This window comes from Trachurus trachurus (assembly GCF_905171665.1).
Source record: "Trachurus trachurus genome assembly, chromosome: 7".
Taxonomy (NCBI): domain Eukaryota; kingdom Metazoa; phylum Chordata; class Actinopteri; order Carangiformes; family Carangidae; genus Trachurus; species Trachurus trachurus.
The window spans coordinates 12,590,687-12,604,097 of NC_139901.1; the positions used below are offsets into that span (position 1 = coordinate 12,590,687).

Sequence of the window (13,411 nt, forward strand, 5' to 3'; positions counted from 1 at the left end):
CCTCTTGGCAAAACGGTTAGCATTGTCGCCTGTGGTGCGGGAGACCGCGGGTTCGATCCTCGCCTAGGGCAAGTCCGAACCTACAACATTGGTCACATATATTCACATGGAGTAAATATGAATTATTTTTTGTCAACACGATAAAATCCAAGGCAAGTAGATGTGTCATATCTAATCAAACGTTAAATACCAAGACTAGAATCAGATCAATCATTTGATGATTCATATCTCGTCTTGTAGTCTTTGTAGTTCTGCTGATCTGGCAACAAAACATTTGCAAACATTGTATTAAAACAAAATCCTTGATAAAATCAGAGCTAAACAGAAGCAGAATATAACGATTAACCCTCCTGATATTAACTCCATTAATATCCCAAATATCTAAATCTCTTATATATAAACACAAAACAAATCAGCTAAAGATCCAACATTTATATCTTTTCAAAAACTTTGGAGCCACATGGAAAAAGTGATTCTGTACATTGTACATATAACGTGATGTCCACACAGTCACCAGTTTAAATATTTCCGGATTTTTGTGAGCAGCTCTCAGGACCTGGACCAGGTCTCTGGAGCACCAACCTTTGGCACAAACTCAATGAACCTCTTGCTGGACCAGATCATATGACAGTGATTTGCAGCAACTGCACTATTATATGATGAGTCTTTGAAAAATGAGGACTGAAGACCCTGGTGACGTTTTTCCAGCAGAACTCTCTTCATGAAGTTTTCCCAGAAATCCTCCCAGTCCTCCCCTGGTGTAATTAAGTTTCCTCCCTTTCCCGTTTTTGTTTTACATACAATAAGTCACATTGTTGCAAGCCCACAGTTTGAGTTCAAGACACTTTAAGTATCCAAGTTATTTTCCCCTTATTAATTGCCCAGTAAATCTTTTCAAAAATCTTTATCAATCAAGCCAAACTTTTGAAAACTTGCCATTTCTATGTGTTTATCTTGCTTTATTGTGGCAGCATCGCGCCGCAAAGACCATTTTTTCCCATTGTTTGCCATCCGGCTCTATTTTGGACTTGAATGACACACACATTAATGTAGGACTCATTAGCATTTTGTTCCATTTAAAGTGACATTTTTCTGCCTCGGAAGCTGATCCTTCAATTAATGGAGCGAAAGAAGAGGAGGAGAGATGAGGGGGGGGGGGGGGGGGGGGGGGGGGGGTTTTGTCATGCTGCTTGTGCCTCAGTTCTTCCACATCATGATATGAGCCGTTGTGATAAGAAACATCTTGTAAAGACACGACGTACGACGTCTTGCCTGCTTCACTGACTTGTGATGTTATAGGAAAGACGTCCTCACCAGACATCCATTACTTTCCAACAAGAATTCAGAAACAGGGACCTCGGGTGTTTTACATTGACGATTTGCTCTCTCCTCTCCTTCCCCCTCCAGGCGTGCGTCACTCCAACATCATCTGTGACAGCTGCAAGAAGCACGGCATCATGGGAATGCGATGGAAGTGCAAGGTGTGCTTCGACTACGACCTGTGCACCCAGTGCTACATGAACAACAAGCACGACCTGAGCCACGCATTCGAGCGCTACGAAACGGCCCACTCCCAGCCGTGAGTACTGCACCGCCGCCGCCTTCGTCCCAATCCATCGTCATTTAAATTCTAATTAAGGTGTCGCCCGTGACTTTGTCTGGGATCGACCAGCTCGCTCTGCTCAATCGCTCTGCTCAAGTCTCAGCTCCTGATGGCGTTGCTGCCGCCATTTTACTTCCATTAGCTTCATGCAGCAGTGTCATCAGGTTTCAAAAGGAGCCTCTGTACTGACGGGGTTCCTGGTGTATTTAGCCCCGCCCCCCAACCCCACAAGTTGCGTGATTGGTTCCTCAGGTCTGTGATGTATGAAACTCTGGCCGTGTGAATCTGTGTTCAATATGGAAATATTCACTCATGGTGCGGATGGTTAACTTATTTCACTCATCATACATGTATGTATGTATTATACAAAAACATCATGTGTGGACGTTAATTAGGTTAAAAAATAGATTTTCACTAGAGGCCGTCTTCAGCTGCCCAGATCCAGTTCTTCTGTTTTTATTTATTAATCACTTGCCTACAGCTATTTACACTCCAACATTAGGCCTCAGTGTAAACATAAATAGGATGGGATAAAAATGTTGTTTACACTAAAACAGAGCAGCTGCATTTCCGCTCATGGGTTCTTAGACTCAGGTATTTACTCTGAGAGGATTAGAGACGAGGGGAGGAGGTGTCTCACTTCTGCTCTCCTCTTCCTGAAATACCTTTAAACAATAGCTAATGTTCAATCTCTGGCCACATCACGTTTCACTTTGAGTCAACAAATTCATGAGAATAGGGCTCGTCCATTAGCTACAGTTTGATTTAAATTGTCACCATGGTGATTATTAAGGCGCTAACATGACAGCCACTTCACTTTGCAGAGTAAATGCAGCTGCACAGCTGCTCCGAATAAAATCGTGATCTTGATTCATAAATCTTAATGCGACCTCATTCTGACGCATCTACATCAGCGACGTCAGCTGCATCAAAACAAGCGCTCCCACTGTCTCCCCTTCAGAAAATAAACCCAGTGACAGAGAGTGAGAGAGAAAGTTGTGGGAGGAAAAGTAAAAAGGACATTATGAATCCAGAATAAAAGCCAGTGAAGGTTGTAAGAAACAAGAGAGTGAAGTCAGTTGTTTTCATGTTTGGCGTCAGATTCATGATTGTTCAGAAGCTAAAAACAGGAGCGTTCAGTTTCTGTTGATCAGGCGATCCCACTTTTTGTTGTGCTTGCTTCTCTATCAGATAAATAAGTCGAATAAACAAAAAAATATTTTATCCAAAGTCATGCAGCTCTACAAAAGTAAATGTAGTGTAAACTGAAAAAAACAATGATGTAAGAGCCTCATAGTCTTTACATGCGTTAGCAGTAAGAGCAGTCAAATTATGATTAATTACACTGTGGGTTGCTGTTATTTCAACCTCAGTCAGAACCAAGCTCGGCCTGGCTGTGGGTCGATGGGTAGCGGGCTGATTCCAAGTGTCCTCCACGACGTCTCAGGGTTTATACTGGAGTGAGTTCTCCTCTCAGAATCCACTCTTCTGCATCAGTTCACAGTGAAGCTCCAAACTGCTGCAGGCGCTGTCTGAATGTCAGCTGGATGGCCTGTCCTCATTTTAACGAGGTGATATGTATGACCCAGATTTCTTCTATAGTTCAGCCCGGTCCAGGTCCGACACACTTTCATTTATTCTCCCATGACGTCTATATAGGTGCATGAATCATGACTCGTTACCTTTGAGTTTCAGAAACGACTGTTTGAATCAGTCAGGATGAGTCAAAAGTGACCGTTGCTTAAACAGACACTCGTTAGAGCCCCAGACAGAACAACAAGTTCACAGCATTAGTTTGTTATTCTTTCAGTTCACAAACCTATACTGAGCTCAAAACTTTTTTAAGATGTTGGACCTTTAAATGTGTCAAAATAGTGACACTTTTTATCATCTGCGTCTTTAATCTGAATTCTTAGGAGGTTGTTCGTCATGCAATGCAACTGTGGTGCATAACATCTGAGTGGAGACAAAGCTAAACTTGGAGAACTAAAAATAACTCACAAGAGACTTCCTGCTTTCTGTGGTTTGAGGCACCATAATATCAGTGCTTCTGTTTAAGCATGTAATGTGAAGTAGTGTGTTCATACCACAGTCTAAGATGTTTTTTAAGTCTGCTGTTATTAATATTTTGTTAACACAGTTTCCACACATAAAAAGAACAAAATAAAATATAAAATTAAAGACTGGTCTAAGGCTCTTCTCCTCTGACTTCCTGGTTGAAAAATCTGGGTTTGGCCTTTAGCCCCACCCAGCACTACCTGTTGGCTCCAGGTGATGGTTAGAGGAGGAAATATTAGAGACTAGACCCAGCCACATGTTTCAGAACAGGTTCTGCAGTTCACATCTTCTGGAATAGTTAGCCTCTTTTCAGATGGTTAGAGTAGTGAGCACCTTATTTTTAATGTTGTATGCTAGCTTGTAACTGACTGACACTGTGTCTGCAGTTGTGCTAATGCTTACTCCCTCTCTATCTCTGCACTGACATGATTTCAGTTTTTTTTTAGTTGCAATTCATAATACTGACATTAGTGAAGGTCAAAATTAAAACACATTTAAACTGTGGCTCAAACATCATATTATCTGCTTTCTTGGTAGAAACCCACAAAAGCTGCATAAAACCCTGCAGACTGAGATTTGAAAGACTACTGTGGGACCATTCAGAGCTGCATTATTTAAATCGATGAATATTGCCTCTCAAAGCGCCGGCATCCCTTTAATTAGTTTCACTAATCTGAGTGATATTGAGAGAATTGAGCTCCATTCAAGAACGCATGAATGAATTGACCTCACTGATAACACGCTGGGCTTCTCTCCTCGCTGCGGCGCTCAGGGAGATTATTTTCTTCATGGCATCTGAAACATGAACAGTATATTAATGTATAGCCTAAGTGACATAAAAGCCTGTGACTCATCTGGAGTCAGTCATCCACATTGATGTGGATGAAGTCTTCAAACATCACTGGTCCCAGTTGGGACTCTTCAGACACTGTGTTCGGATGCTGTTTCATCACTGACCACAACACGTTTAGTTACTAACTGCATTGCTACTTTGCCATATTACCCTCCATTCAGGTTTAACATTGCTTGTCCTCAATTTTCCCCTTCCCTACCCTTCCTGTCATTTCGTCTCTTTGCTGTTACACACTCCCTGGAGGTGAAGTTGAAATTGAGCCCCAGCTTTTTACAGATTTCCCTCAACTGTTACATGTTAGTGACCAACTGTTTCCTGCTGGGGTCTTAAATTGGATTCAAATCTCACCCACAGGGTAAAAACACGTAAGAAATGCATAAAAACATGAGAAAATGTTAGTAGGTTAGAAATAAAAGATGGGGTTAGACTTGTGATGCTGTATATGTGATTAAATTAATTTATAATTATACATTTTATTTACATTTAAATAATTTATAAAAGAAGGTTGCAGTGAACAGGGAAATGCAGGAGGAAAGTAAAACATGGATCATCTTAAAAGGAGAGCAAAGATTTAATTTTAGCACATTTTCACAACTGGAGGAAACAGGACTGGACCAGTTTATTTACTCAACACAGGCTCAGCCTTTCTGGAAACTGCTGGTTTTGGATAAAATGAAATGTTACGTGCAGATGTTGCTTGATGGCTTGTTGAGCATTTTCCAGATTTTAAAATCCAAGTGTTTTTAATTAGAGAAGAAGTCTGCCATCCACCTGTGTTTGTGCATGTTGAGTCCAATATTGTTTTTTTACTCCGAAATTTCATTCATGCATTTGCATTCAACCCCTGTCACTGCTGAGTGTGCCTGGAGCTGATTACAAAAAAAGTGCGCTGTCTGTGTCTCCAGATTTTTGGAGCATAGCAAAGATAAATAAATGAAATGAGTGAATTTCTTTTTATCAATATAATTCACAATTGGCTGCTGGTCCCGTTAACGAAAAAATGATTCATTCATTGCTCTGAGTGTTTGCGTTCTCTCCTTGTCCCTCTGTCAAAGAACATCTTTGCATAAATCCCACTGAAAACGGGGAGTCATGATGGTGGCCTGGTGCTGGTACAGAGTGTACATCAGGGAGAGCGTCACATGAAAGTCACTTCTTCTCTCATCAGATGAATGAAAGAGAGGAGCACTGTGCAGAACGTAGAACCAGACACACACAGCACTTCTTTATTTCCAGACCACGCTGACCCACATTTCACTGACGACGTTTCAAAAGGCTGATTTGTAATCCGGCTGGTCATGAGACGCTGATATTTGCCCGAAAATGAGGCGAAATTAGCTCGTGTTCATAACGAGTGCGACTTCTGGTTGTGCCAGCGGTGATTTATGCGAGGAGGCTGGAACAAGGCAAACAGGGACTCTTTCATGTGGACTGAACATGTGTGAGGGTTTAATGGCAGCCGAAGCAGGGCAGATCTATTTGTAGTTTATAGCCACACACACTGCAGGCAGAAACTTTTATTAGTGTCCCGAGGGAGCGATGGGAAGTTGTCGACGCTGTAAAGTGCAGACGTGTGGCGAGAGAGGCCTGAGCTGGATGTACTGGGCAGCATGTGTCTTCCATTGTAATCACAGCAGATTAAACTGGATTAGTATGATAGAATTCTCCGATGTGCAGATTAGCATGTTCAATTTCCAGGAACGCGTGTTAGATAACAGGTGCTGGGTACAGATGCATGTACTGCTCACGAAGCACCGAGCTGTGCGCCAGCGTCACCTTACGTGACTCCTGCTGTTGCCTGTTTCCTCTGCGCTGACTGAGGGCATTGTTTCTGACTTGAATCTTCAGGATATGACTTTGATTAAACTATTGTTGCAGTGTAATTATTCCCGACCGAATGCCGAGAGGTACCCAGGATGGATGTTTACTGTGTTTTCCCCTGTTCTTTTAATGGCTCACAGTGTCATGCACGGAGACATGTTTGCATGCTGACAGTGCTCGGGGCGGCATATGTGCGCGCCATATGTTTACGAGGAGCTGGTCGGTGTGCAGTTGGTTAATCGGCTCTTCAACACACAAACAACACACATGCACTTTCTAAGTGAACTTATCAGGTCAACTCTGTGTCTAATGTGTCCATTGCACATCCAGCTACTCCAGACCTCCTCAGCCCCCCCCACCCCCCACCCCTACCCCTGCAGGCACGTTCAGAGCACATCCAACATCTCCCCACTCCACTCCTGCAGAGTTTTCTAGTGCTTTCTCTGTCCTGTAGCCAGACTTGACTGGAATTTCATACTCCTCATCCTTTCCATTCCCACTGTAAAACTGCTGTCCTCATCAGTGTATTTTAAATTGGTTTCAGGGCTTTGACATGGAGCACGTGGACTAAAGCTCAGTTAATACAAATTCAATTCAACAATGTTTTAATGTATTTTTGTCTGGACCACAACTGTGGGGCTAGTTGCATGGTCATGACTGTCCGTGACTAACTGATGATATTTCTACGGCCAACATGGGATTTTTGGCTCCATAACCAAATTAATGTGATAACCAATTTTCCCACAATGTTCTCGCACATTTTTCCGCAGTGATTCCTCAAAAATGGTTCAAACACTTGTGACAAATATGTTTTGGAGGCTGAACTGTTTTACTGTTCAACAGTAAATAACTTTTACTATTTAACCATTTGAAATGCCCTCAGTGCCACACTGCAGGAACGTCTTGGAATGTAAATAAAATAAATAAATAAAAATAAGTAGAAAAACATACAAAGTCTCTAATGAACAATTAGACACTTTATTTTCACAAGCCCCTGCCAGTCCTACAGTGTTGTGAGGATCACACCTATAGATGAGAGACCCACTAACTGAATGAACACAACACTAACATTTTTTCAGTTGGATTTAAGTGGATCAACCAATGTAAGGACATTGTTTCTAAATAAAGCCCAGACAGTTTGCAGTTCATCTGCAAAGTTTGAAAGCACAAAAGAAATATTCACATCAGTTCCTATCGGCTAACGCATATGCTGATACTGAGATGTCTGAGAAAGACTTTTTTTTGTGACTGAAATGACAAAAGCCTAAAAGACATTCTGTCTCTCTGATCATTTTACTGTGACTCAGCTCAGTCTTAAAATCAGGATTTGGCCATAGGTCCAGATATAAACTAGGTTTGACCTGGTGTAATTTTATTAAGTGTTACAGTTCAGTGTATTGGCCAACATTTTAAACATTTAACTTTGAGGTCAAAGCTGTGGTCCATCATGTCTCTCATACCTATTATCTTTCTATAAATCTGTGTCCTTCACTGTATTTGTCAGATATAATTTTCTTGTTATTTCACGTTTCCATCCTCTTTGTTTTTAAAAAATGTATTCACAGTGATGTACATGTAATCAAAACATATGGGCCGACCTGTCCAGTACAAGTGTTCAGGACCAGACACAGCCAGGTGCTAAAGTTAGCTGCTACAGTAGCTCAACATAACTTCACTAAATATGGTTGGTCCTTGTCATGTAACCTTTATTTCTGTCGTAAACATGTGTTCGGTCTGTGGATCCCATTGGCTTCCTTACAAAGATTAAAACTAACCCTTGGTTGACTGTTGACCTGACTGTCGTGTCAGTAGGTGTAGGTCTCTCAGCTTGATCCCGTCTGCGAGCAGCGGTGACATTTGTCCTGGCGGAGGATTAGAAATCTTGATCCCTGGAAAGAGCTGTTTGTGTTTCTCATTAGCTTCGCGTGAGAAACAAACACGTCAGACACCAAGGTCATATTGTTTTGGTGTGGGACAGGGACATCTGTCAGTTTACATCCTCTTTACTTTTGACATCAGTTTTGATTCACGTTACGGGAACGTCAACAGTTCGTGTCCTATCAGCGCTTCAGTTCTGAGCTCAATCTGCTTTGTGACATCAGGGAACTGGCACACCTTACATCTACTACATTCTTTAATACGATGAGTTCAGGAAGTTTCTATAACCCATTTGTTTTACTTAGACCTATCAGAGCTACACCATATACATCCTGAAAGGCTCTAAAGCATAGATTCATTGAAGAAATACAACCTATGTGTGTATCTGCAGTGTTCCTTCTTCTATAATAGTTAATTTCAATGCCAAAAAAACTTATGTCCAATGAATTGTACAATCTTTTGGTTATCTTGTTCCCCCATCTCCCCAGGTTTTGTCCAGGTAACAAGCTAAAAGTCTAAATAAAATATTTCAGATGTAAATATCCAACTTTATTTGCGTGCATCATCCATGTGCAATCAATCAATATATACTTTTATTTGACCAAACCAAACCCTGGGCAATTCCACATAAAAAGGACCATAGAAAAACAAAATGAAACTCAGTTTCAGTATCAGCACAAAACACAGGACGAGAAAGAAATCTGCTTCTCTTCTTCTTATTGTAATTCACAAACTAGATCTCAGCTGAGCTCTGAGGGATTGTTATTGCTTTTTTTAAGATGATATAAAACATAATTCTCAATACCATATTCAAGTTTTATCATCCTAAAAAATTCTGTAAATATAGATACAGACACTTGTGTTCGTGCTCTCTGCTCTGCCCTGTGATGGCCTGTTTTCTGATGCCTCCTCTGTCCAGGGATTAGGCTCAAAGCTCTGCACGCGTTTCTCAGAACAGACCTATCCAAGCTCAGTATTGCTCTGAGATTTACTGCTAAGAGCCGAATGTGCGACTGTTTCCTGCTACGACTCTCAGGAACCTGACAAAACTTGGCCAGCGATGTAGGGATGAATTTAGCCAAGGCTACCATTGAAGCAAAAAGCCCAGAGCGTTAGAGACATGTGGAGGCAGCAAAGCCTCGATGAGGCTTCCTGAGGACGGCGGCTCTACTTCCTCTTATCCTGCTGATCACACTGGATTTTATATGATTTTGACTTTATCTGTGTTTGCCTGAGATGGAAGCCGGGCTTTGATCAAGACAAGTATCTCATCAAGGAAGTATGGGAATAGGCAGCTCCTTTGCCCCAAGATCTGATCAAATCTTTACAATAAGGTACGTCAGACAGACTCTGAGGATGTGACTGTCTCACCTGAGTCTGTGTTAGATGGAAGCCATAATATATATCTTTACATCGTTCAGTGAACTAGAGAGAGGTCTTGAGCGAGGCAGCGGAGCCAGGAGACGTATCGGTATCAGTGTTGATGGTCTGTTATGAGCTGAAAGTCAACGCGGATTTGAATCATTGAATTCAGCGTGTGGTTGTTAGAGGCTGGATCGGCGTGTCGTTAAACAGCGGGGATCAATAGATGGATCGATGTCAGCAGGTCCCTGTGTCCCTACTGTAGAATTTACTGCACTAACGAGAGAGAGAGTGAGTTTGATGATTAATTAAAATCAAATTAGATGTGAACTAAAGCAGATTCATGTTATGGCACAGCGAGCAGGTTTGAGTTTCAGGTGTTGGACAGTGTTAACATGTTGGATTGTGTTCTGATTCTCCATCTGTTCATTGAGTCTTGTTGGACAACAGCAGTTTGTTTACTTGGTTTATGATTCATGCACCAAATGAACGTAGGTTGTTGATTGTGATGAGTTGTATTTCATTACATTTGAATGAATAAGTGTTTTTTAATCTGTAACCAAAAAAATGGTCTCAGTAAAAATGACTTGTGTTTATATTCTGATTATTGAACAATTATAAAGAGAATTTATTTGTTTCAAACTATTTAATAAAAGTAACAAAGGGCTCCACGAGTCAAATATAAAGCATCCAAATAAATCAAAGTAAGACGTAAAGGAGATTACAAAGACATTTCCCAACAAAAGCATTTTAATAAAATGATTATTAAAAAAACAAAAACTATTATTTTGTTATTTAACAAAAAACAAAAGTTCAAAAAGGAGTATGCAGACATTTTTTTCATTACAGTAATAACCTGTGTCATGTTAATAGAAATTCAGCACTCTGCTTCTGCTTTTATAAAGAGAAAAGTGAACAGTTTGATTTCCTCTGGCTCACAGGCAAATCAAAGCTCAGAAATAAAGGCAGAGTCCAGCTCAGACCTAAAAATTCATCCTGAAATAAACAGGCAGCCAGTGTAGAGGTGGTGTGATCTAAACATGAAAATATTGTTTTCTTATTTATAACAGACCATTCATTTAAGAGTTCATAATGCAGGAAGTGACAGGAAGTGTTATACTAAAGATTTGCATTGCTCGTCTTCATTGTGTCCATCGGTCCGTACAGTGGTTTGTTCAGCTGTGTCTCCGTGCTCTTATCACAGAGTGAGCTTGGCGCCGAGGCAGAACCTCCCGCGGATCATCCTTAAAGGAATCTTCCAGGGGGTTAAAGTCGTCCGTGGACCTGACTGGGACTGGGGCAACCAGGACGGTGAGTGGTGTGTGTGTGTGTGTGTGTGTATGTGTGCGTGTGAGTTTGCGTGTGTGTGTTTGAACACTGTTTTATTCCACTGTCCTGGCACTGCCAGCTCTGCAGGCCCCCTACCTGCTCAAGTATGGAGCTGTGCCTCTTCAAAGTGTTCAGCCCATAACGGCGCTCTAACCTCACGTCTCATTAACCTGTGAAATGTCCAACGAGTGTGTGTCTGTGTGTGTTTTATGTTGCCAGTGACTCATCAGAGTCTGTTCCACAGATGTGCTCTTGTTCTGTAACATTTATGTCCTTTGTTTTTCTTCTTTCTTCCAAGCCAAAACCTGTGAAGCTCCTTCACTTCTAGTGTAGAATGGAGGTCATTTCCTGCTCTGAATTGTGTGTTTGTGGCATCCATTAATTTGCTGAGTGATGTTTGAAATAGTTTAAAGAATAAATGGACTAAATTTAAACCCTTTACTCTTCCCTTTGGGGGAAACAGGGAATGTTAATATGTCTTTTTTGTCTCGTGGTCCAGGGTCATTGTTGTCTCTGAGAATAGAAACTCAGCTCGAGAGCGAATGAGTCAAAATGTCCTTTTGGTGTCTTTGAAATCGACGCCCGGGGGTTCGGTTAAGTCACTCATCAGGCCTTAAATGCGTGTGCAGTAAGTGCATACATGATGCTCTGAGCATGCTCGCAAAACCCCCAGCCCACCATGATGTAGTCTTAACGGGTCAGTGGTTTAGTCGGTGTGGTTATTGACTGAGGCAGCTCCAGGACTGTAATGACTTAACGAGGGTTTTCTTTCCTGATGTGTGCAAGTGAAACCATGCTGTGAGATATTGTTACTGTGTTGTTACTGTTTAATGATGATTTTTCTGTACTTTAAATGCCTTTACATTTGAATGCAGAGGAAACTGTGTGTCTCACATGTCACCCACAAAATCCACTCTCTTCATCTAACAAGTTTTTTTCTTTAATGAGCTTTGTTATTGTTTCTTGTATATGTATGTGTGTGTTTGTGTGTGTGTGTGTGTGTGTGTGTGTGTGTGTGTGTGTGTGTAGGAGGGGAGGGTAAGGTTGGGAAGGTAGTGGATATTCGTGGCTGGGACACAGAGTCTGGTCGCAGCGTGGCCAGTGTCACCTGGTCTAACGGCACCACCAATGTCTACCGAATGGGCCACAAGGGCAAGGTAGACCTGAAGTACGTGTCCGACGGCCAAGGAGGCTTCTACTACAAAGACCACCTGCCCAAGCTCGGTAAGACGGACACAGTCCTATTTTCAAGTGGTTTAATTCAGATATTTGGACTTTTGATGAATGGTACAAGGAGATTCTGTCGAGAAAGAAGAGCGGCCTACTCACGTAACAAAACAAAAAAAAGGAGCCTGAACTAGTTCATTTTTGGAACTGTGGATGTAGTTAAAAAAAATTGGAAAATGAACTTTGAACATGAACTAGTTCATTTTCATCAGTATCTGAACTATGTGAACTGAGACAAAATAGATGTTGATGGGTGACAGTGGAGATGTGTCGAAGGTCGCCATCTTCAAAGTGATGGAATAAGGACAAGGGAGAATTCAAAATGCTAATTCTTATAACCCAATGATAATGATAACAATAAGAAGGTTCACACATTTGATAGCTTAATGTTCATTTATAATTACTATTATTGGAAAGTGTGGGGGAGATGATGGCATGTAGCAAAAACTATTAGCAGCTGAACCGAGTTAAACACAATACCTAAGAGTGTGGTCCCTGAACTCTCTCTGTGTGTTATTTGCCTTCATTACCGGCACACAGTGAATCCTGGGATTGCCTTGGAAAAGATGGCTGGTTTTGATGGAGTCATGTAAATGCAACCATCACAGTATGAAGCCTCTGAATTAGGACGCAGCTTTTGTCTGCAGGGGCTTTTTTAAAGGACTTTTTATCATTATAATGTTTGGAGATATTTGTGCTTGACATTTTAAGACTATAACAATGTAATATACTGATTTTGTGTTGGTTTAAAAAAAAAAAAAAACCAAATAAATGGGAGCCTACATGTTGATGCTGACTGACACCTGTTGATCCAGGAGAGCACGCAGAGCTGCAGCGCCAGGAGAGTGCTGACGGCCACTCCTTCCAGCAGGGGGACAAGGTCAAGTGTCTCCTTGAGGTGGACATCCTGCGACAGATGCAGGAGGGTCACGGAGGGTGGAACCCCAAAATGGCAGAGGTACTTGAGTCTTTCCTTCAGAGGAAAACAGTCACACGGCTCCAATAAACAACAGGCAGTTTTAACTTCCCATTGAGTTCTTCACTAACGCAGACGTGCACAGTGGCTTCAGAGATTATTCATCCCTCTTTGTGCTGGCTCTCATTGATGGAGTGATGGTCGTCTTTCCAGCAGCAGAAAAAAAAGGAAAGAGTCTATCCCAGTTCTCATGGTCCAAAACTGTTGTCCTATAATCCCAGTTACACAGATGTTTCTCATGGATCCTCTGCTACATATCTCAGAAAAGGTCTCCAGGTTTTAAGTAGATTTTTGGGGCCTTTTT

At 41.6% G+C, this 13,411-nt stretch overlaps 1 protein-coding gene across 3 annotated transcripts in view; it reads left to right on the top strand.

Moving 5' to 3' along the window:
• mib2 (MIB E3 ubiquitin protein ligase 2) overlaps window positions 1–13,411 on the top strand; it is a 52,634-nt gene that overhangs the window by 17,133 nt on the left and 22,090 nt on the right. For all 3 annotated transcript variants that reach the window (XM_083975665.1, XM_083975663.1, XM_083975664.1), the window contains exons 3-6: window positions 1,408–1,579; window positions 10,780–10,886; window positions 11,934–12,128; window positions 12,947–13,089. In XM_083975665.1, the coding sequence (XP_083831791.1) occupies window positions 1,408–1,579; window positions 10,780–10,886; window positions 11,934–12,128; window positions 12,947–13,089 (617 nt within the window). The remainder of the gene's footprint in view (window positions 1–1,407; window positions 1,580–10,779; window positions 10,887–11,933; window positions 12,129–12,946; window positions 13,090–13,411) is intronic.